The sequence below is a fragment of the Oxyura jamaicensis genome, chromosome 17 (genome assembly GCF_011077185.1).
Source record: "Oxyura jamaicensis isolate SHBP4307 breed ruddy duck chromosome 17, BPBGC_Ojam_1.0, whole genome shotgun sequence".
Taxonomy (NCBI): Eukaryota; Metazoa; Chordata; class Aves; order Anseriformes; family Anatidae; genus Oxyura; species Oxyura jamaicensis.
In genome coordinates this window covers 8,956,774-8,980,133 of record NC_048909.1, presented here as the reverse complement: position 1 = coordinate 8,980,133, position 23,360 = coordinate 8,956,774, and the positions used below count along the sequence as shown (strand labels likewise).

At 54.7% G+C, this 23,360-nt stretch overlaps 1 protein-coding gene across 1 annotated transcript; it reads right to left on the bottom strand.

Moving 5' to 3' along the window:
• Window positions 1-14,419: 14,419 nt before the first annotated feature.
• On the bottom strand, window positions 14,420-21,413 carry LHX3 (LIM homeobox 3). The gene is made up of 6 exons (XM_035341792.1): window positions 21,249-21,413; window positions 18,565-18,736; window positions 17,879-18,081; window positions 17,525-17,676; window positions 17,266-17,437; window positions 14,420-15,995 (listed from the first exon to the last, which is right to left on the bottom strand). The coding sequence occupies exons 1-6, from the start codon at window positions 21,316-21,318 to the stop codon at window positions 15,577-15,579; spliced, it is 1,188 nt and encodes a 395-aa protein (XP_035197683.1). The 5' UTR covers window positions 21,319-21,413; the 3' UTR covers window positions 14,420-15,576.
• Window positions 21,414-23,360: the final 1,947 nt, after the last annotated feature.

Sequence of the window (23,360 nt, the reverse complement as noted above, 5' to 3'; positions counted from 1 at the left end):
ATAGAAATGCCATTATTTAGACTATCACAATCAATAAATTGGATTTTGCTTTTGCAAGTGAAAGGGCTGTTATTTTTCATACAGTTTGTCAATAAGCTCTAGGTTATGAGATATATGAAAGATATTCTATGCAGGCCAGAGAGTTATGAGCTCTCAGGTGGATGAATTATTTAAGTTCTTTTCACTTCTATAAAAAATAAATACAGGGATGGCCAAAACGGATGCCATAAATTGTGCTTTTGATGTAGGATTTCCATCTTTTCTTGTCTGTTCTAAAAAGCCTGGGCTCTTTGTACTAAAAATCCTTTTGCTATTTGCATCCATGCAGGGAGAGACACTGAAATAGCCTCCCTTGCACTGGACTTGCAGGTGAAGACTTACTACGTACGAGAACTGAGAGGCAGAAGAAGCATGCTGGAAGGAACAGCGCAGGCTTCCCAAGCTGATGCCTTTTCTCCTCCGGTAAGGTTGGCTTCCAAGCCAACGTGGGGGTGCCTCTCCCTACAGATAAGAAGGGCTGCCTCCTGATGAAGCGCTCTGGCAGCCTTCTTTCAGGACACCATGCTGGGTGCTCGTGCACCCTGCCCTGGAGCACGAGGAGGGGATGAAGCTCGCTGCCACCAGCCTGGCCCAAGCTGCGTCAGCTGGGGAGCTGCAGCAACTGAGGACATTGATTCCCTCCCCCTTGCTCCCTCTAGGAAGATAACAGCCCCAATCCCCAGAGTATCTTGGGCAGGAAAAAGGCGAAAAGGGCAGAATTCACCTTCCATTTTTCCTTGTCAGCTCCCCCTGTCATTCCTGTGGCTTTGCCACAGTCTGGAGATGACCTGTCCCCATGAGCTATTGTAAGGAAACCTCAGCAAAGGAAACTGCAATTCATTGCAAATAGAAATGAGTTATTTGATGCTACAATAAAACCCGTGTAATATGGTCAGAGAGCTCTTACGTTGCCCTGGTTTGAAATCTGTCTTTTGGTCTGCCCCTTCTCTCTGGCTCCAGTAATTCTCCCCAGCCCTCGCACGCCGGTTCAGCAGAGCTCTCTGCCCTAGCACTCCACTCTGACATATCCATTATTTAGCCTTAATGTGCTCTGTATACCTCATCAGCACGTTCGATATATATATATTTTCATTCACAAGTGTGCTCAGAAGGGCCAGGTCAGAGAACGGGGCCTCTATGTTGTCAGATGCTGCAGGGATGTGTAAACAGAAGTGGAGTCTTACGTCCGATCTCACATTAGGATATTGCTTCCTTCTCCCCACCAGCACGCACTTGAATCCTGCTCTGTCCTTGCCGTTTCCTTACCCAATCCACTCTAGTTAATACCTTTTTCATAAGGAGTTTTAAATTATAAGTCTAAATGAGGCCAATAAATTATACTCCATAAAATTCTGTGCACATCATTTTCTGGCAGAAAAGGCTCCAAAGAAATATTTTCTATGCCACCACCTATGTTCCCATCCCTTTGCAATATAACATTTATTCTAATATTAAAATGGCAGCTGCTCTATAAATTGTGAATCATTAGCACTCTTCATTGATTTTTCCCTTGCAGCCTGCAACCCTGGGCAGCGACTGTGTGTGAATATCAGTCTATTGGATTGAGATTCATATCCTATTTGAGGGTCAAAGACCGAGACCTCATGAGCTTGAACTTCTATCAGCCTAAAGCTGATCAATACCTGGAGATATATTTGATCCTGGCTGCTAGCACAGATTAAGTGGCCATAAATACAATCAAAAACGTGAGGCTGCTGGGATAAGTGCCGGGGGAGTAGGAGCACGGCAGCGCCAATGCCAGCTCCAGGGGGCTTCCCTGGGTGCTGCGCTTGCAGGGAGCGGGCTGGAGGCTCAGCCTAGCACCCAGCCCCGCTGATGGAGGAGGGAAGGAGGATTTGGCACTTCAGGGACCTCAGGAACACCATGGGGTGCCTCGTTGCTTTCTAGGATCAGCGACCAGGCTTGGGCATCGCAGCCCTGCTGGGCACAGAGCAGGCAGGAGGCGAGGAGGACCACGGCCAGAGGGTGCCAGAGCCAGCCACAGCTGCACCCAGTGTGGGCACACCAGGAAGGTTGACCAGGAAACATCAGATGGATTAAATAATTTCACTTTTTTCTGCCTCTTTCCTCTCACCCTCCTCCGCCATCTGACCAAGTGAAACTTTAAATATATGATGAAAATGACCTATTAAAGAGGAGAGACTTGTTCCATTTGAGTATATTAAAGGTGATTCTGTACTGGCTGAGGTAGAAAAAAATTCATAATCATAAGCCTTATTAAAGAACAATATCCTTCAAGAGCTTTTTGTTTTCCCCTTTAGATAATGCGAAGCCTTGAAAAATAGACCTAGGAAGAAATAGAGACATTGTGTGGCACTGCTACAGAGACCATGGCACTCAGGGAAATTGCCTTCCTATTTTTAGGCATGTTTACAACATGCCTATCTGCAGTATTACCTTTGATCCTAAACTCTAATTTAAAGGATTCTTTTTACATGCCTGGGAGATCCAGAATGGAAATAATTAGAGGCATGACATGAAGTCGATGGGACTCTTTGGAGAAAGCAGGGGACTCACTCTGTGTAAAGTGGTTACAAGAGGGGATGCAGGATGTGACCTGTGTCTGGATGGGGCAAAGGGCAGAAGCCACCGCTTGCCACGCATGGGGAGGGAACCACTGTGCTCATGTGCAGGGCACAGCATCCTCAACCAGCACCTCCTCAGCTGATGTGGGGGAGCAGCACTGCCCGGTCACACTCAAATGCAGCCTGGTGTTTATGTTTACACAGCTCCATGTCCTTGCGGTGTCCTTGTGGGAAGAGACTTCATTACCATAAAGAATATGTTTTTATTCCACTACATAAGTACTACTTATTATAGTCTCATATATTTTCTGACACAACCAAGGGGTCTTTATTGTTGTACATCAAGGTCACTGACAAGTAATATATTCAATCTATTAAGTTATTAGGAGATAAATAATTTGGATGCAAGCTGAACTCTGAACTTTTACCTTTTCCCCTGACAGACGGGTAGTTTCTTGGCGTTCATACTAATCTCGCCTGTGCTTGAATAGTAATTCCATTAGGGTTATGACTGCAGCTGTACATATGCAATGACCTCAAATACAATTTCTTTATGGAGATGGGCAATAGGAATATTAAAATTTTAAGCCAAAGAGGATGTAATTTAACTTTACATTATTTATTGTGGACACAAATCCTTTATAATATTAAAGGATAAAGAATTAATAAAAGAAAGATCCCATAAACAATCCATAAAGTCAAATGTAGTTCTTGATTTAATGCAATTGCTTTTTAGTGTCTTCTGGTTACAGACTCGCACCTCATTAAAAAAAAATCCAGTCGGGCATCAAGAGCATCCTGGCAGACTTGAGGGTCCCTGGGTGTTTTAGGAAGCTCCACTGCACCTGCTAAGCAGGGTATGGCTCTCAGCAGGCCCTCAGAGCTGGCCCACACAAGGTAGGTGCTGGCACTGCCAGGAGCCCTTGGGCTAGGCAGTATCCCAGGCTAGATCACCAGTATTTGGGAGCTCTGATTTTTCCCCACCCTAATTCTCTACCAAACAAGTTCTAATTCCTGATACAACTTAGCTACAGAAACCGCATGCCTGGTGGATGTCATGTGCTGACTTTGGAGCATCATCCCCAAGTGCCATGGCAGAGAGGTGGCTGTGGCCTGGACTGATGGCATCCTGCACGAGACTGCGATCCTGGTGTCAGGAAAGCCAAAATCACATCGTGTTTTTAATAGGTGTTGACAACCGATGTGTTAAAGCTGTTTTCACATCAATTCTTTTTAATTTAGACATGCCCTCCTCGATCAGGGAATTTGCAGCTGGGGTGAATAAAGAGCCTGCAGCACTGCTCAGGGAGCATTGGGTGCAGCTGGAGGTTACAGGGAGTCCCCCCCAAGCCATGAGCACAGGCAGTAAAACTCACTCCTCTCACAGGATGCTTTCACAGCTCCTCCAGCCTGGCTGCACGGGGCCATTTCCAGAAGTGAGTACAACAGGTTGTGTCACCTGGACCCTAAGATTCACACACCTGGTGCTGTGAAATACACAATGAAATAGGTGTGATTACTACTTCTTACTCCATCCACTTACACCACAGTTTAGCTTTTCCATATGACAAAGATGCTGTTCTAATTACCTCCTGGGCTTTCTAGAACCATCATTAACTCATTTTACGTTTCTCTCCCAAGAACTAGCTTTGTGGGTGCTGCCTCTAACTGCTGGTGCTGCTTTATCCCACCTGCTGAAAGCAGAAGTCAGCCCCATCTGGGGGGTAACGCCACTGCAGCCAGAGTTCACGCTCTCCTTTTCATATTCTCCATTCTTCCTTCCTTTTTCCCCCTCCTCCTCATTTATCATCCCCTGCCCACACCCTTTCACCACTCCTCAGGGTCTTCCTCCGACCACAAGCCCCCTGGGCACCAGCCCCCAGTGCCCAGCTCCTACAGCAGGCACAGGGGTGTCCCTCAGCCCCCAGGAAGTGGGAGCTTTGCCTGTAGACAACATTCATGAGCGTTTTCACACCACTATGGGACAATAATTCAAACTTGAGGTTTTTATCAGGTTGGGATTTTTTTTTTCCCCCCAGTGTCTGTTGGGCATTTGGGCTGTCCAGCTCTGCTGCTGTTACAAACACCAGCTTTTGTATTGCAAGCGATAAGTAAAATTCACTTAACATTACCACTTTTAAATCAAATCTCCCACATGCACTATTAATTTAGGTTTAATCAGAACTATTGCACATGGAATAATTACCCATTGATTACAAGGGACATATTTATTGAAGATAAATCATACCTAGTATATTACGTGGCTGTTAATCCTCCTCTGGCATGCTTTAAATTATTAATCGGTGGCTATTGAACATGCAAAAAGAGTCATTAAGTAGTTAGACTGCAGAGAAGTTGTTCTGCGTGGTATTGCTCTTGCTTTTGAGAGTGGACACGTGAAGCCAAGCAGAGCAAAGAGCTTCAGGACTCTCTCAGCAGCTGGTCTGATATTCAATAAAGCCACACCAGCAGCAGACAGGGGCCCTCAATAGACACCAATAACTCCAGGCTCACTGCCCAGAGATTCCCTGTGATGGTCTCAGGCCCTTCTGAGTGCTGCCCAATCTGGCTCTGCTGCTGCTTGGGAGCTGGGTGGGAGCTGCCAGGGGCCAGGGAGTGCAGACACTCGCTCTGATAGAGGCAGGGGTTGGCTCTGCTGCTGCAAATCAAAAGAATGACACGGATTTGTGGCCTATCATCTTTGGCAGCCTCCTTTAAACTGCTTATTTTAAAACAGGATAAACAGAGGATTAATAATCTTGCAGAGCACAGACAGCCCGGTTCCTCCCAGGTCAAAGGGAGCAGGGAAGCCTCTGCAGCATCCTCCCCCCAGTCCCCAGCAGCTGGGTGACAGCTTTGCCCCCAGTTCCAGCACCCTGCCCGCCTCCCCATGTTCCAGCCCCCTCCTCAGCAGCGTGCCTGGCACAACCAGGGGGCACAGCCCTCTTCCTAAGGGGGACACAGCCCTGCCAGCAGCAACAAGGGGCTCCCTCCGTCACCCTTGTGCCCATGGAACCTTCCCACGTGGGGTCTGGAGGGACAGTGCAATCCCAGGGCACCTGCACATGCCCAGGGGAAGCTCTACTCCCAGAGGAAGAGCTGGACCCCAAAAACATGCCCCAGCCCCTAGAAGGGTGTCCTGGAGGCACAGGGCATGCCCCGATTCAGCTGTAGGAATGAGGCTGTGCTGACAGCCAGATTTCCCCTGCACTGCTCGGATTAGGTGCGTGAGATTTATGGGGATCAATCTGAATATTTTATGAATCTTCAAAATAAAATCATTTCAAGGTCAAGTCATTTTTCAGAGGGATCGAGACTTTGCTTCCCCTCTCTTCCTCCCCCCCCAAGTTGGATAGCAATGCAGGTTTAGAACACATTTGCAAGTTGACGCTGTCACTAAATGCACCATCCCACTCACAAAACACAAACAAGTATTTGTTAATGAGCAACTGCACAGCATAAGCTGTTATTTCATGCGGGTCCCTGCATCGCTCACTCATTTCAGGGCAGGTTTTCTGCCCAGCACCAGTGGAGAGCCCCAGAGAGACTCCGGGCAGGGTGGAGGGGTGGGTGAGGAGGAGCAGGAAGGTCCCTTTCACACTTCTTCTGCAAGACCTTGCTGACTTGGAAATGCCACATTTTCAGCAAAGCAGCAGCACACCCAATAAATCACATCTGCACACGGCTTTATTCAGAGGCACTGACAGTTTAGGATTGACGACACCCAGGGCAACCTCGTGTCAAGCACTCCTAATGAAAACTATCCCATTTTGCTCCAGTAGTAGCAGCTGCCAACAGACATAATCTACTGGCATATGGAGAAGGCCATGCTAATCCCTGCAAGGTCATTAACAAGAGGGTGAAAATTACATGCAAAGCACCAGCTGTGGCATCCCCTGCTCCCTCACACTTGATGTAACAGGGGCAACAGAGGTGAAAAATGCAAGTACATCTCAGCAGGCCGAGCGTTTCTGCTAAGAGCGCAGCTATTTTCTCCCTGTCCCCAAACCAAGGTGTGGTCCTGCTGGAATTCCTCCCATGCAGGAGAGCTGCCTTTTACCAGCATTGCCTGGTTTTGCAGTCAGAAGCGACTCGGGGAGAGGAGTCCCACAGGGACCTCACCTTCTGTGTCCATGTAATGTTTTGCACTCTCACTGATGCTTGGCAGGTAAATGCATCCCCCAAACACTCATTTGTGTCCTGGCTGGCTGGGACAGGTCTGCAGAGCACAGCAGTCTGAATGCCTTTATTGCAGCAAGGAGCAGCACTACACAGGGCAAACGGGGAATGTCTTGACCCCATCTTCCCTCCAGCCCTTAATCTGCAAATAAACTCTGTCCCCGTGGGCTTCCCTCAGATGTGCATACTGTAACATTCACATGCACGTGAGCTCTGCTACCCTCATATTTGTGTAGGAATTCAGGTTCTGTTTTTGTCTTTTCATTATGCCACACAAACATTTTTATAAGCAATAAATCAAGAAGTCTGTTGAACAACCCCAGCAACTACCTAAAACAAATCTTTTCTAATTTAAATCCCAGCCTGCCTAATGATCAATCCCATAAGCCCCATTATTGTTAACATTACTTTGGGTAATGTTTAAAAACATTAATTTAAAAAAATGTAATAGGAAAAAAGCTCTTTAAATAGGCAAAAAGATAAATGGTCTCCAGCAGCATGACCTTTTTCCATACCACAGTGACATTGAATCATTTTAAAGTTATTTACATTTTCACTCTTCCTTGGAAAAATGTTGACAAGGCTTTCACGGGCCATAATGGATACCTGCAGCATCTATGGGAAGTGTAGCTGCATCAAGAGCCCTTCCTCAATTCCTCTTCCCTGCTTCACGCAAAACAGCTTTAATTAATGGAGGCGAGGTGACTTCAGAGCAAGGCTTCTCATTAGCACGACTGATCTGTGGGAGGTGACACAGCTCCCCAAAACACACCGAATGCAGCCTGCAGCTATTCTTTAGCACCAGCATCTTTCTACCTCAAGCACATGTGTTTTTAGCTCTGCTTTTCAGGGCTGGATTTGACCTCAGGGTCTGTAGTTCCCCTCAGGCTGCGGGTCTGTGTGTGACAGCTGGAGAATACCTGAGATAACGAACGCCTGGCTTTGGTTTCCAGCCCACCAGTGAGGGTGGCACCACGGCACACATGGCACCCAGAGTACAGCAGACACACAGGGTACACAACTTGTATGCCCACAGGGAGCAGAGAAACCTTTCGGAAATGCCCCCTGCACATCCGTGTGGTCTGGAGCAGCAGGCTGGAGCCGTGGCTCTGCCCATGGAGGTGATACCCTGAGACCCACAGCTCCACAAAGCCTCTACCCCTGCTGGGCACCTTCCTGTGCTCAAACAGGGCCAGGGACAGCTTTGAAAGCACTGGTGTCCAGGTGGTTTTCCCTCTCCCCATGCCCTGATGGAGGATGATCACTCAGGTCCTTTCACTGGGAAGGAAAGCACCTCCCTGGGGAGGCAGGCGCTGGCTCCGGGTCTTCATCGGTCCCAGCCACGTCTCCCTGCCCTCTGCCCCAGCCGGGAGTGCACAGCCCTACCTGGGCTCCCTGCTCTGCAACTCGATCCCTGCGTGCCCTGATGCAATATTAATGGAAGGAGCACGCCAGCCCACAGAGCCGCAGGAGCGATCGCCTTCCAGCTGTGCTGTGCCTGCAGGAGAAGCAGGGGCTCGCCTCGGCTGCAGCATGCCCCAGCCCTACAGACACACACAGGTACAGAAACACCTCACACCTGGATCTACTGCCCCCAGTCCCAGGCAGGTTTTGGGGCACAGAGACACCTCTTGGGCTGCACACCCAAGGCAGCCCCAGTACCAGGCACCAGGTGCAAAGCTCTGAGCTGAGCACTCGTGTATTTCAGTGGCAGCTTCTGCGAGCACCATGGGTCACGGTGAAATGCAGGAGCCTGCGGTGCTCTGCTTGGTCCAGGCAGTGCAGCTCACACAGAGGACAGAACCCCCCATTTCATACCAAAGGGTGAAAGAAATACCCCATCTGATCAAAGCATATCCAATTAGTGCTCCTGAGTTAATGAGATGCTTCATCTAACACAAGGGATTTTTTATTTTTTTTCCCCCTGAAAATGATGATTGTCCTGTTGGCAAATCCAGCGATAACAAAACCTGCACAAATCTGTTCTGATGGGTCTGGGCTACTGCTGTGCCTCCAGACTGAGCCACTGCTGTCCCACGGCCCTGTTGCTGCAGCACGGCTAATGTCAGCATCCCACAATTAGCAGGCAGCATATTAATCCATGCAAATAAATGAGTCTGGTCCTCTAGTCCAGAAAAACACTTGGGGGACCAATTCTTTATTTCTGAGTGTATGATTAGTACAAATTAAAACCAGAATAAGTTTTAATTTTGCCATATCGGGCAGCTTCATCAGAACAATCTTATCCCCCAGAGCCAAGTCCCAGTAAGAGCATAACGGGGAACATTTCAACAACCAGCATGATTAGGATACTCCAGGAAAATTAATTTTTAAGCTCACAGCAGCCTCCTGTCAGGAACAGGGCACAACAACGACCCCATGCTCAGAGAGTGAAAACGAGAAGGCTGTGCCAAGTGCTGCTGGTGGCAAGGAGCAGAAGCAGGGCCTGGCTCTGCCCCAGCTGAATCACACTCATAAAAACCCCATTTGCTGTGGGGCCAATTCAAAAGGATCAACTCGACAACTAGAGCCCCATCCCCGCACACTGAGGCTCAGAGGGCTGGGGGCTGAGCTTTTTGTTGTTTCTTTTCCATTTAGAGTTAGGAAAATCACAAGCTGGGACCCAACCTCCCCATGGATAGAGGTCACACGTCGCTCAGCCCACGGGCCACGTGAAGCCAGGATGACCCCGGGGACAGTCCAAGCACCCCAGGGAAGCCCAAGCACCACGACCTGGTGAAACCAGCCCCAAACCACACCTTCAGGACAAGCCCCGCAGCCCCCCACTGACCTGTGGCACCGAGGGCAGGCTGAGGCCCAAGTCCAACAGGGGCACTGAGGCCGAGCCCATGCTGTGTGAGCGATGTGGTGGAGCAGCAGGACACAGCCCAGAGGAAGGAGGACACGCAGCAGGAGCCATTAAATGCCTCCAACCTCACCTGCAGAGCCCAGGTGGCACTGGTTGAGGTGGGTCCCTCCTTAAGGGAGGATGATATGGCTGGGGAAGATGAGCCCTTGCAGGTGGGAACCAGGCTCCCACCCCAAAGAGAACACAGCCCCCTTTCACCCCACTGCTCTGTACCTCTGCTGAATGCCCCCTGATTTACCCCAGTGTAAGAGGGGGGAGCCTGGTGCTGCACCCCCATGCCTGCCTTTAATGAGTATTCCCCGGACGTGCTCTTTCCATAGATTGAGAACCACATCCTCCCTCGGCAAAACAGAAGTGATTCCTGAATTAATTTAGATTTCCCGCTGCCTTGTTAGACCAGCTGGATATGGCACGCTTCATCTTCTCTGCAAACAGTGCCGCCGTCCCTCCGGGACACTCAGCACTTTATAAACCTGTCAAGCCCTTAAAGCCGGCGACCGTGAGGCTTCGCCACACAGCGCGTGGAGGTTTGTGGCCACACACACACCGGCCAGCCCCGGAGAGCAGAACCAGCACCGGGGGCTTTGCGAGTCTGGGGACGTTGTTTTGTGCCAGTGTTTCATTTAGGAGCAAGGGGGGGGAAAAAAAGCACTGCATGATTTATTTTAAAGCATCCAAGCTGCTGCAAACTGCAATGCCTTGAGAGCATATGTATGTACATGGGAAAGACGAGGTTGTCTCTAAAGCCATTTGCATTTGTTCCCCTCCCTCTCTCACAGCGTGTTTTGCAAAGGACTCATCCTGGAGACAGCAGGAGCACCCGCAATGTCTGCGGGCATCAGACCTCTGGGTGCACAGCACCCGATCCAGAAGGTGTTCATTTGCAAAACACGCTGCCCTGCCAGCTCCCCCCGCCAGCACTTCCAAAGCTGATTTATTTCCTCTCCTCTACCCTCAAGCTTCCCCAGACATGTTTTGCACAACCAGCATCGATTCGGCGTCTCGCCACCTGCCTCAGGACGAAGGCTCCCCGTCACCTCTGGTGCTCCCGGGGGGGGTCCCTGGAGGGCTGCGGGTGACGCGTGCCCCATGCGTGTCCCCAGGGCCGCTGCTGCCGCTGCTGCTGAGCCCAACGCGGGGTCTGGGAGCTGGATGGAGCCCAGCTGGAGCAGCCGCCTTGCTGCCCCCGCGGCCGTTTGCGCAGCCGAACAGGTCGGCGTCTGATGGAGGCTGTGCCGTTTGGGTCCCCGAGGGATTACGATGTGACTGCAGCAGGTCCCGGCTATTCTCCGCGGCCCGGCGTGTTGTTGCTTCATTAAACGCCAAATTGTTACATTAATTCTAACTGCCCTGTAGAGATGTAGCTGTCAGGAATGATTTACTCGCCTCCAGCTGACTCGGAGACTTTCTGCAGGCTCCTGCAGGCGGGGGAGCCGGGGACGGCAGAGCCTGGGGACGCGGGACGCGTGGCCAGCCGGGCAGCGGCAGCAAGTGGCTGCGATGTCCCTGGGGAGACAGAGACGCTTCTCAAACAGCAGTGGAAAAATAACCAGGGAGCTAAAAACAATAAAAATATAAAAGGTGCAGAGTTTGTTTGTGTTTGGGCTGCGGACCAAGGCTGCCGGGTTAAAGCAGCATCGTTCCTGCGGCACTCACAGAGCCGCCTCTGTCCCAAGCCTGTGATCGCTGCTTCACCCTGGGGAGGGGGACGGTCACACACTGTGTCACAAACCACCTCTGCTTCCCCCCCTGCTTTCCCTCGGTTCAGAGCAGGAATCCCAGTGCTTCACAATCTGGGATCAGCCGTGAGGAAGGAGGCAGCCAGCTCTCCTCCGATCGGGTCCGCAGCACCAGGGACTGTTTCATCTGCTATTGGAAATTACCTGCGTCTTCATTCAAAATGGAAAGAGTGTACAGAAACTGCCTTCTAACACGGAGAACTTCATTTAAATCCAGAAGCCTCACATACTTGGTTATTAAAATATTTTTCATCACCGCGTTGCGAAATGCTGAGCACAAAAGCAGCGAGTGCTTCGTGCGCCCTAAATCAACGCCTTCGCTGGGCTCTGTTCCCTGTCCACTACATCTGCGCCAACAAACACGCCTCCGTGTGTGCTTCAGCACAAAATGCATCCGGCTTAGAGACATAATAAAGATGTCAGAAAAATACAAAACAAAACCAAAAAAAAACCACTAATTTAAACACCTTTCCTTCCAGCATATTTTTGCTCGTTTGGTTTTCCTGTCATGTTTTAACAAAGCCATTTGCTGCCTGTAAATGTTGTTTCGGTGCATAAATTGTGCAGGTCTCCGCTTTCCTGCCTTCCCGGGGCCGTGCAGGCTTCGCCGCGTCAGGTTACGGCCGCGAGGAGTTGGCTGCGCTCCGCCGTGAGCAGGTTGCAGAGCCCGTGGAAACTGAAAAAGCTCAAACAAAAGGGTGGCAGGGCTCTCGCCTGGCCTGAGAGGTCTGCCTGTCACAGGGAATCAGGACGAGGAAAAATTAGTTATTTCTGCTGTTTGGCATGAAACCTAAACATTTTCTGTGTCTGTAGGAAACATGAGTTCAGGGCACAAGGACTCATACAACATGAGATCTCTGTTCAGAGAGAAAAAAATCATACATTAGATTTTCCTCCCAGAGAGCACAAAAAAAGCCTTCCCTCCCGTCATGCACTCACACAGACCAGCGGAGGTTATAAAGCCCCCCTGCAAACCGAGCAGTGCAAAGCCCCTCTTCCTAATTCCATCTGGGCTTTACAAGCTGTCAGTCAGTTGCATGCTGTTAGTTTTATTTGCTTCTTCCAAATTGGTTTTCTTTTTAACGGGGGAAAGCATTTATAGCAATGGCACCCCTGGGCCTCAGCCCTGGAAAGAGAGCAACCCCCGACTCCTGTGGGATGGGATGGGACAGGACGGGACAGGACGGGACAGGACGGGACAGGACGGGACGGTCGGGGAGCTCCTCGGGACGGGGCATTTGGGGAGCTCCTCTCTGCATGCAGGCGACTGCGAGCACCGGGACCTTCCAGCCCCTTCTGCCGTTCGGCAAAGCACAAAGGAGCAGGGGGAAATTTGCATTTCTTCCTTTCTTAAATCCAGGCATCCCCAGGCAATTCCCCAAGTGAGGGGAACAGTGCTGGGTGTTTGCTGTGAGGGACACCCGGAAAAAAATCTACAGATTACTTATTTGGCAACTACAGTCTCTGAAAAGTGGTTTTATAACAGCATCATCAGCCTGAATTAAACTACCTTTCTGTCTTTCTGCTCGTTTCCTTCTCTTTAAAATCAGCCTTTTCTAGGAAATTATTATTTATACTTTAACTGCCAAATGTCTCAATGCAAAGCAATTAGCCTGATTTGGAGGGGGTATTCCTAGATCATAGAAATAGAAAAAAAAAATAGTTACTGGCAACAAGAACTCTTTTCTTCTTGGGTGAAGTTTTGTCATCTGATTTTTAAAATCCCATAAATTTCTGATTACTCCTTATGGTTCAGTAAGAAACGTCCCTGCAATGTGGCCCCGAGCTAGCAGCAACAGTTGTCCCATCCCTCCTCGGTGCTGGTGCAGGCAGAGAGCAGCTCCAGAGCCCTGCTGCCGAGCCCAGCTCCGGCCTTGGGCCTGAGATCTCCCCCGGGAGCCAAGGCATGAGGGGTTTAACACCAGCAGCCACACGGTGCTGCACCATGGGGTTTCTCCCTGCTTTGCCATGGCCCCTGGACTGGGTCTCCTGCAAAAAAAAAGAGTGAATTTTGTGCCCACACCCGCTGTGCCTTGGGTGCTTTGGCCCCTGTCCCGGTGTCAGCAAACACCCAGGAGCTGTGTGCTGGCAGCTCTCCCTGCAGCAGGCAGCAGCCGTGGGCATCGCGCGGGCTCGCAGCTCAGCCCCGGCAGGCTGCCGACAGCGAGCACAGCCTGGACGTGCTGCTGCTTCTCGGATGCGATGTAAGTGCTTGCACAGCACTGCTGGCTAACAACATTTTGCACCGGCTCCTGCAGGTGAAGGGAAGGGGCACAAACCCTGGGCACAGCGCAGCGCTTCCCTGCCCAGCTGTCCCCTGCGGAGCCTCCTGCGCTGCCCGCTGGGCTGCGAGCGCTCAGAGCTGCTCACAAATGTGCCCCAGCTTCCCTGGGCAGGGAGAGGCTGGAAGCCCATGTGCTTTAAAAAATACCTCCCACCTGCTTCGTAAATCAGACTTGGATAAAGCGCTTCCCTCTGCTCCAAGCAGCATGACTGCAGGCATTTTTATACGAAGACACGTGTGTGCACACACCTCTCACGCGTGTGTATGCACACAGGGGATGTGTATGTTTGGCCAAATTTAATTCTCTCTTTTTTTTTTTTTTTTTTTTCCCCTGATTTCTCTGAAATATTCCAATCTACGTTGTGCTGTTCCCGGTGCACATCTTCCAGCTCACAGTTGTACAACACCAGGCTCTGGTAATTGCTCTTTGTCACCACAACTTTCTGCCTTGCATATTTCTAGCTTTGCAATGAATGCTGAAAAAAAAACACCACAACCACCAAAAATGATCAGGGGCTGTGCCTGCACTGGGCAATGCTGGTTGGATCTCCCAAGGGCTGCCAGCCTCTAAAGCCATCATTTTTTGTTTCTGCTTATCAAAGCATTTTTACATCATTACATCTTTTACATCTGTATTGCTGGGAAGAGTGCACTTTGACACGTTGGTGAATCAGAGCCTCAAGTTTTGGGGGCTTTTCCTTTTATTTCCAGGTGTGGTATTTACCTCTATTGATGCTTTTGATGTGAATTTAGCAAAAGACTATTTAAAGCTTAGCTGACAAATTTATTTGTAGTCTTGAAGTATTTGATCATCAGAGAGAAAGCGAGAATATAAATAAAAGACACGGGACGTTCACATAATCTACAGTAAATTCAACCATTTTTACAGGTAACAACATACATAATGCCTTGCCTTTCCTCACGACCGGCTCGTGCCGTATCTGTGGGATGACACAAATGCCTCAGACAGAGAAGTGCCACCAGGGAGGCGAGCGCTCGCCACGACGAGGAGCGGCTGAAACGGAGCCACCGGCCCCTGCCCAGAGCCCTTCCGGGAAGGAATTTGGCAACAAGACATCAGGACGAGCCTGAGACACCTTGCAGTAAAACTCTTGCAAAGGGATTTTAAAGAAAAACATGAAATTCACAACCCAGAGCCACTGGTGTTCCCGGGCCAAGAAAAAACACCTCTTGCCCTCACGATAAAAGTGTAGTTATTTGGTAATAAATACAGCTATGCGCGGTTTAATGCTTATCTGGAAGAATAAAACTAGGAATCTACAAATTAAAAGGATGAGAAGCAGAGTTAACATATGGTCTTCACTTTACAAAGGAGAAGAGTTGCTGATCAGTGATTGGCATATTAAAGAGCATTCATTTTAGAAAAGTGAGCGTAAATTGGAAATAAAACCAAACATACCGCATCGGTGCGCTTTTAAAAAATCTGCTGGAAGAACAGAGAGGTTTTCTACCATGGGTTTCTGAAGTGATTCACTATCAACATTTCTCCTATAGAAATATAGACATTGTCACACCTTTTACTGTGGATGAGGACTTTATTTTCTCTTAAAAAGGTTTTCGGCGTGGATGGGTGATGAAGCAAGTCCTCGCTTTGGAGAATGCTCTGACAACAGAAAGCAAAATACCTTCTATCAAATCTGTAAAGCACAAGTCTCGGTGTTTAGTAAAGACACAATGACCAGTTTGTTCGGACGTCCCTTATGCTGTGGTCTCCCTTTGACCACCGTCTGCTGCTGACCCACCGCCGGGTTGCCTCCGAAAGCCCGTCGGCGCTCGCCGTGCCAGCGCCCTCCTGCCCCGCTCCGCCTCGTGGCCTGTCCGTGCCTTTTCTCTGGGAGCAGACGGCGTTTGAGAGCGACGGGTCCTTCCCCTTCCCACTGCACGGTGGTGGATCCTGTATCAAAACTGAGCGTGGTCGACTTCGTCCAGCCATGAGGCCGGGCTGGCAGGAAAATCCGGGTACCCCCCGCTGCTGCCGGTGGAGAGGTCGGAGCTGGGTCCGTTCCCGGCCAGGACCCTCATGGGCTGGGGCACCCCCTGTCCGCCTTGTCCCATGATGCCCAGGCTGTTGTCGGGGTAAACCAAGCTGGAGATTAAAGGCTGGTGGCCCGGCAGCGCTTGCAAGGAGGCTGGGGACTGGGGTATCCCGTACGGGCTGTTGGAGCGCAGGTCGTGGTACTGGTCCTGAGCTGGGATGCCGCTGTGATCCAGGGCGAAGCTCCCGTTGGTCCCAGCCTGCCTCCCCAGGGCCGGGGACGCCTCGCTGAGGTTGCTGTAGATCCCGTTGGAATGGCTCATCTCGGACATGGAGGGCTCGTCTGAAAGGGAAGCGCACTGGTTTTACTGGGAGAGCGCCAGCACCGCCGGCAGCAGCATGGGAGCTCCGCGAGCCCCGGGTATAAAGAGCTGAGATGGAGGGAGCTGAGCAGCCACACGCTCGCTACTCGTAATTCCTTATTATTCCTGTCCTTGCTGACGGGTCTGTGTAGAAGGCCACGGGATTATTTTGTCTGAGTACAAATGTCTAATACATTTTGGATCTAAAAAATGTGCACGAAAAGCACGAAAAGCACATATTAAAATGTAAGACTGTGATTTAAAAATAATCCTTCAAAGGGCAGTGTGAGTTCAAGATCTTTTGTTTCTGCATTTCTGTTTGGCTCTGAGGTTTGTCCTGAAATATGCTGCCTTTTTCAGGACCTACCTGAGCCCTCACCAGCTTGAGAAAACTTTCCATTGCCCGGAAAAAATAAAATACAATGAAAAACTATTAAACCTCAGCAGTATTTTTTGGCTCAGGAACAGACTAATGAAATGTATTTGTATGACTTAAGAATACTTCTGAAAAATATTTTTTAAGTTACCAGCAAAAATTGTTTGCTTTCATCAGGGGTTTTACGGACAGCGAGAGCTGCTCTGTTGCCTAGGATACAAACCTGTTTCTGGCATCAAGCTATCAATAATTGTTCAACATTTTTTAGTTATTATTTATAGTATATTCATATTTAATGACGCCGGTGCGCAGTGTGTATACACAGGCTTGAAAATCAAACAGTATTTAGGAACGCAGAGGAGAAGCTGGAGCACGGAGCCGTGTGAGCAGGAGCACACGTGCCCTCCGGCCGGTTGGCACAGGTTTGCATCTCAGCTTCTCTCCTGTGCTCGTGGGAGCGACGCTAATGCCTGAGCCCTGCAGTAACGCAGCCCAGAAACCCTCAGCAGAGACCCCCTGGTGCTGGGGCTGCTCTGGGCACAAGCTGGGGCCGTGCAGGATGCGGCCCCTGGGCAGTGGTGCAGCAGCAGCCCCCAGTGCAGGGCCTCATCCTGCTCCTGCAGCGAGCTGCCCAGGGCCAGAGAGCTGTGGTTCAGGTTGTGCAGGTGAGAGCAAAAGCAGGTGTGGTCTGTCCCAACGGGATGGGTCCTGCACCCTGCGATTCCCCCACCACGGCAGCCCCCGAGCTCAGCACCTCTTCCCCCAGCCCTCCTCTCCCACCCGGGGAACCTGCTTTCACATACTCCAGCCGAAAATTGCAATCCGAATAATAAAAGGAAAGTGAAATAAAAAGCAAAGCCCCGTCGGGGACCGACCTGTGAAGGAGACCTCGGCGTCGCTGTCGGGGCCCTCCTCCTGGATGCTGTCCTTGTCGGACTTGGAGGCGCCCCGGGAGCGCTTCATGTTCCTGAAGTACTGCCCCCACCGCTGCCTCCCCGCGTCCTTCTTCAGCCTCTTCTCCTTGGCCCGGCGGTTCTGGAACCACACCTGCGAGCAGGGCAGGCCGGCAGCTCGCATCGCGCCGGATCCGACCCCGGTGCCCCCCCCCCCCGGTGCTCCCCCCCGGGCTCTCACCTGCACCACCCGCATGTCCAGCCCGGTCTCCGACGAGAGCTGCTCCCGGACGTGCCGCGCCGGCTTGGGCGAGTTGTTGTAGGCGTTTTTCAGGGTCTCCAGCTGCTTGGCCGTGATGGTGGTGCGGGGCCGCTTGGCCGTCGACTCAGCCTCTGCCGGCGAGGGAGGATTGGGGGGGGGGAATCAGCCGTCGGGTCCCCGAGGGGAGCCGGGACCCCCGGCCTCCCCCAGGGCCCCATTCCCCGACGGCAGCGGCTGCCGGTCCGCGGCTCGGGAGGCTCCCGACGGGCAGGGGGGGCCCGGGCCGGACCTCCCCTGCCCCCGGGGGTTGTAAGGGGATGGGGCGGGGGATACCTCTCTGCTTGGCCGTCTCGTAGTCGGCCTTGCAGACCAGCCTGCTGTCCTCCATGAGGTAGAACTCGTCGCCGGTGGCCAGCTGCCGCTTGCAGACGATGCAGGCGAAGCAGTGCAGGTGGTACACGAAGTCCTGAGCCCGCCGCACCACCTGGGTCGGGGGGATGCCCTGCTGGCAGGCGGCACACTTCGTCCCGAAGCGCCTGGGCGAGGGGGGGGGACAAGCGGCGGCCGCTGAGAGCGGAGGAGGCGGCTGGGGGGGGGGGGGGGGGGGGAACAACGGCGGCTGGGCCACCCCCCGCGGGGCTGCTACCCCTCGGGGCTACCACCCCTCGGGGTTACTACACCTCAGGGCTACTACATCTTGGGGCTACCACCCCTCGGGGCTACTACCCCTCGGGGCTATCACACCACGGTGCTACCCCTCGGGGCTCCTACCCCTCGGGTTACCCCGCCGTACCGCCCCCTCGGGGCTGCCCCTCGGGTTACCCCACCGCCCCCGCGGGGCTACTACACCACGGTGCTACTCCTCGGGGCTACTACCCCTCGGTGCTCAGAGCCGTCGGGGCTACCCCGCCGTGCCGCCCCTTCGGTCCTTGCCCCTCGGTTCTGCCCCCCTCGATGGTTTCCCCTCGATTCTGCCCCCTCGGTTCTCCCCCCTCGGTTCTGCCCCCGGCCCCACGCACTTGAAGAAGTCCTCCTTGCAGTACACGCCGTCCCCGCGGCTGAAGCACTTCTCGGCCAGCTGCGTCTGGCAGTCGGAGCATTTCAGGCACTTGCTGTGCCAGTGCCGGTCCAGGACCTTGAGGATGAACCTGTCCACGATGTGCTGGTTGCAGCCGGCGCACAGCGGGATCTCTGCGGGAGGCAGCCCCCCGTCAGCCGCCGTCCCCACGGCCCCGCTGCCCCCCGCCCGACCCCGGCCCGGTTCTCCCCGGGTCCGTCCCCCCCCACCGTGGGGGGAGGCGGGGGTCCGGGACGAAAAAACGTCCTTTTCGTTCAATTTCGTTGGCGCGGCGCCGTGCGAGCGGCCCCGAGCCGAGCTCCCTCTGCGAAGAGCCCGGGGGCGCCGGGGAAAATAAGAAGGGTGGTGATGGGGGGTGGCGAGGGGGAGGGAGAATAAACCCCGGGCCGAGCCGAAAAGCCCGAGAGTCTGATCGCAATTATTCCGGGCTTTTTTTTTTTTTTTTTTTTTTTTTTTTTTTTGCTTTTCCTACGCTTCAACATTTCACCTGCAAATAACGGCGGGGTAGCCTTGTCGGGGTGGGGAAAAAAATGATAAATATAACGAAAATTATACTGAAAATAAAATGCAAAAGGATTGCCTCATCGCCCTGCAGGCATCGGTAAAGATGATAAAGAAATATCTGATACAGAGATGCGGATGGAAATAGAGAGAGATGAAAATGAACAGATGCGTGGGTAGAGAATGAAAATGTTCGGATGTACAGCCGTAAATATACGGATATCGGTATTTAGGCACAGGTGGGTTAAATGTAGATACAGAGGTCCATAAATACAGCTGCATCGCTACAGGAACAGCCGTAGGGAACACCCGGAGCCAGCCGAGCAGATGTAGATAAAGGCGGCCCCGGGGGGGGTCCGCACGCGGAGATAACCGCACGGAGCCGTGCGGCCGGGCAGCAGCGGGGGTGATGTCCTTACAGCCGAATCCTTCCCGCAACACCCGGCCGCGTCCGAGCGAAAAGAGCCCGCACAAAAAAAGTGCCCGAAAAACAAAACAAACAAACAAAAAAACTCCCGAGCAAAAAAGCACCCGAGCTAAGAATCTCCCGACACGGCTGCGGCCGGCTCCGAGCTGCCCGGAGAGACCGGGATGCCACCGGCACGGCCACCGTCCCCGTCCCCGTCCCTTACGCTGCTGCATGGTGCCCCCGGGGCTCGGCGCAGTCAAGCGGGGCGCAGCCACCCGCGCATCTTCCGCGCCCGCCGCCTCCGTGGGCGCCGCCCGTCCCGTCGCGGCCGGGGCTCGGAACCGGGCGCTGCTCCCCCAATCCCCCCAGGCCCTCCCCGGCCCCCCGGGACCGTGGCAGCGCTGGAGCCCCCCCCGGCCGCTGCCAGCCTCGCGGTGCCGGTGTTTGAGGTGGCCGCAGCGCGGTATTTTCAGACGCCGGCCGTGCCCGCCGGTGCCGCTCCGAGCGGCGGGCAGGGCATCGCTGCGAGCCGTATTTAACACCCCCGGGCCGGCGGCACGTCCCCCCCCCCTCCCCGCCGCCCCTTCCCTGGCTGGGCACGGCGGGAGGGCGACGGCTCCGGGGCGCCCGGAAACGAAAGCCGGGCGGGGCCGCCCCCCGACGGGGCCGGGGACGGGCAGGGGGCCGAGACGGACTCGGGGGCACCGCGGGGGGGGGGCGCACGGGGGTGGCAGCGGCGGCCGGTGCCCGGATTTCGTTGTGTGCCGCCGAGCGAGGGCTTTACCGAGGGAAAACAGCACCGCGCGGCTCCGCACCCTGGGGGCACGAACGGACAGCCCCCTCCCGGGCCCGGCACCCCTGCACAGTGAGACCTCCCCCAGGCCCCCCCGAGTCCCCCCAGAGTTCCGCCGAGCCCTTCGCGTTCCCTCCCCAGCCCCCGGCCCTATTTACGGGCATCACGTCCCGCATGCGGTGCGGTTCCTTCCCCCGGAGATTGGCCCCGCTCCGGTTTTCGCCTCCTGCCCGCGGGGCCAAACGCGCAGCGACCGCGGGGAGCCGCCGGGGGAGGCTGCGGGGCGGCGAAGCGGGCGCTAAGCGGAGGCACCGGCCCGACGGCGGGGGGCTGCCGGGCTGCCCGGCCCGCGGCCCCGCTGCCCCGACGGCTCCGTCCCCGTCCTGGTCCCGGTCCCCGTCCCCGCCTCGCCTCCCTCCTGCTTTCGTTCGAAGCCCCCTCGCCGAGGGAGCGCGGCCCCGTTCCCTCCCGCCCCGACGCTTCCGCCGTTTGTTAAAACGGGGGAAAAACGCGATTACGGGAGGAATTACCGGGAGCCTTTCCAGAAGGGGACAGAACCGGGGGAGGTGGCGCAGGGGGTGGCGGCCGCCGGGGAGGAGCGGCCGGCCGGGAGTCCCCCATTTCGTGCCGCCTCGCCTGCGACGTGCGGGGCCGCTGAGCCCCGCCGGGACGGACCCGACGGCAACGGAGGGACCGAAACGAGATCCTGGCACGGGTCGGCTGGGACCCACCGGGAATGCCACGGGGAAACGGAGCCAGCGGACGGCGGGGCTGGGCCACCCTCGGTGCCGTCGTGGCGCCCCCAGCTCCCCGCTGCCAGCCCCGGCCGCGTTCCGTGGGTGTTCCGTGGGTGCCCCGGGGGTGCGCGGAACCGGTGGCTCCCGGTGTGTCCGCGGGGCTCTGGGCGCCCCCCTCCCCTCACCTGGGCTCCTCGGGAAGGGGCAGAGCTCCGCTGCCTTCTCCGAGCCGGCTCGGACCCGCTCCAGCAGCATCGCGGCGCCGTCCGAGGTGCGCGGGGGCTGCGTGCTTGTGGCGGAGCGGCGCGGAGCGGAGCGGGGAGCGCCGGGGGCTTGGCCGCCGCCCGGGGCGGAGCGGGGAGCGCCGGGGGGGGGGGGGGGGGGGGGGGGGGGGGGGGCCCCCCCCCCGGGGGGGGGCCCCCCGGGGGGCCGCCCGCCCCCGGGGGGCTCTTTAGCATCACAAAAGAGCTCGGGGAGGGAGGGACCCGGGTGGGGAACGGGGCCGCCCCCCACGTCCCCCACGCGTGTCTGAGGCTGTTGCCAGCGGCAGCCGCCGTCCCTGGGTGCCAAACGGCCCCGCCAAGCCCCCGCGGGGCAACCGAGCTGCGGCCGGGGCTCGAGGGAGCCGCCGTCGGGTGGAGACCCCCCCTGTCCCGGGCCGGCCGCCCCCCTGCCGCCTTCGAGCCCGGATTTCGTTTGTCCCCGCGGGGCCGGCATCCCCCGACGGCGGCCGGGGGGTGCTTGGGTCTCGTCCCCCCCCCCCAATTAGTTAATGAGCAGGGAGAGGAGGTATGTTCGACCCACAGCGATCAGCGCCCTGCGGCTGGCAGAGGTTAATTGTGTTAATTGAGGATGGGGAGGACGTAGAGGTGTGTTTGTGCATTTGGGTGTACATGTGTGTGCATTTGCATGTGTACACAGGTGTGCAGGGCCATGTGCACGTAGGCGCAGGGCTGTGCACACTCAGGGCTGTACATACAGTTGTGTGTGCACACGTGGGTGTGTGCGTGTCCATATTCAGGCTGTGTGTGGCTGTGCCAGGCTGTGCTTGGGCACGCAGGGCCGTGCGGCAGCCCCTGCACCCCCAGAGGTGCCCGGGTTTGTGTCTGCACACGGCTGTGCATGCCCGCGTGAGCCCGAGTCTGCTTTTGTACTCGTGCTTGGATGATCTTGGAGGTCTTCTCCAACCCTGACGGTTCCATGCTGTATTCTGGGGATGTTTGTTCGTGCACGTGTGTGCGTGTGTAGGTGTGTGTGTGCATGCAGGGGGTCCGTGTGCAGCCCGGTGGGTGCGTGCGCGCTGCTTGTCCCAGGCAGCAGGAGCTGATAATTGTGGTTGTTACTATGAGCCCGCTAATCCCCTGAATCCCTTTACCTCCTGCTCGCAGGGGATTACAAATTAATAAAAGCAGCTTAAGGGCGGGAGCCTCCAAGCACACATATGTTCCTGCCGGAGGGCAGCACGGGGACTTTCGCCCGGCGGTGGGGACAGCCGGGGAGCAGGGCCCGCGTCGGCCCCACGCTGTCTCTGGGCACCCCAGGGGGCCAGGCTCCCTTCCACCCGCTCCCCTCCTGCGGCTCCTGCACGGTGCAGAGCTGCAGAGAGTGATGCCCATGTGGCATGGGGACAGATCCCAGCCTGGGGGACAGCTCAGACCTGTAGGGTTGGATGAAAGAGCAGGGAGACATTTTGGGGAGCAGGATCTGGGGTCGCCAAACCCTGTCATGCCAGGCTGGAGTGCAGCCAGGGCATGGGTGGAGCTGGCGGAGCATCGCTGGTACCGTGCCCCAGTAGTGCTGGATACAGCGGTGAGTCTAGCTGGGTACCACTGGCACCGGCTGCACTGGGGCTCCCCGACACCCCCCATGGCCACAAACAGCTCCTGGAGGCAGATGAGGGGGGCAGGTGATGACCCACGCAGTCTCTTTTAAGCTCAGTTTTATAAGTGGATTTTTAGTCTGATCCTCTAAGGAAGCAGTTTAAGAAAGCAGGTGTGTGTTGTATGTGGTGGCGGCTGTTCCCCGTGCACATGGTGCTGGGCACGGTCCTGGCAGCTGTGGCTTTGCGGGACGAGGGGCAGCAGCCCCTTGGCTTTACGGGACAAGGTGACTCCACACCATGGCAGCATCTCAGCAGGTTTCCACAAATGCCCCTTTGGATGTAAAAATAATGTAAAATAAATTGGTCAGAAGCCAGAAGTTTTTCTGTCACTCCTGCAAAAAGTTGACCAATGTTTTATGAAGTTATGAGAACAGTGGAAAAAAAAAAATGAATAAAATTTGCATGTTCCTGGCAC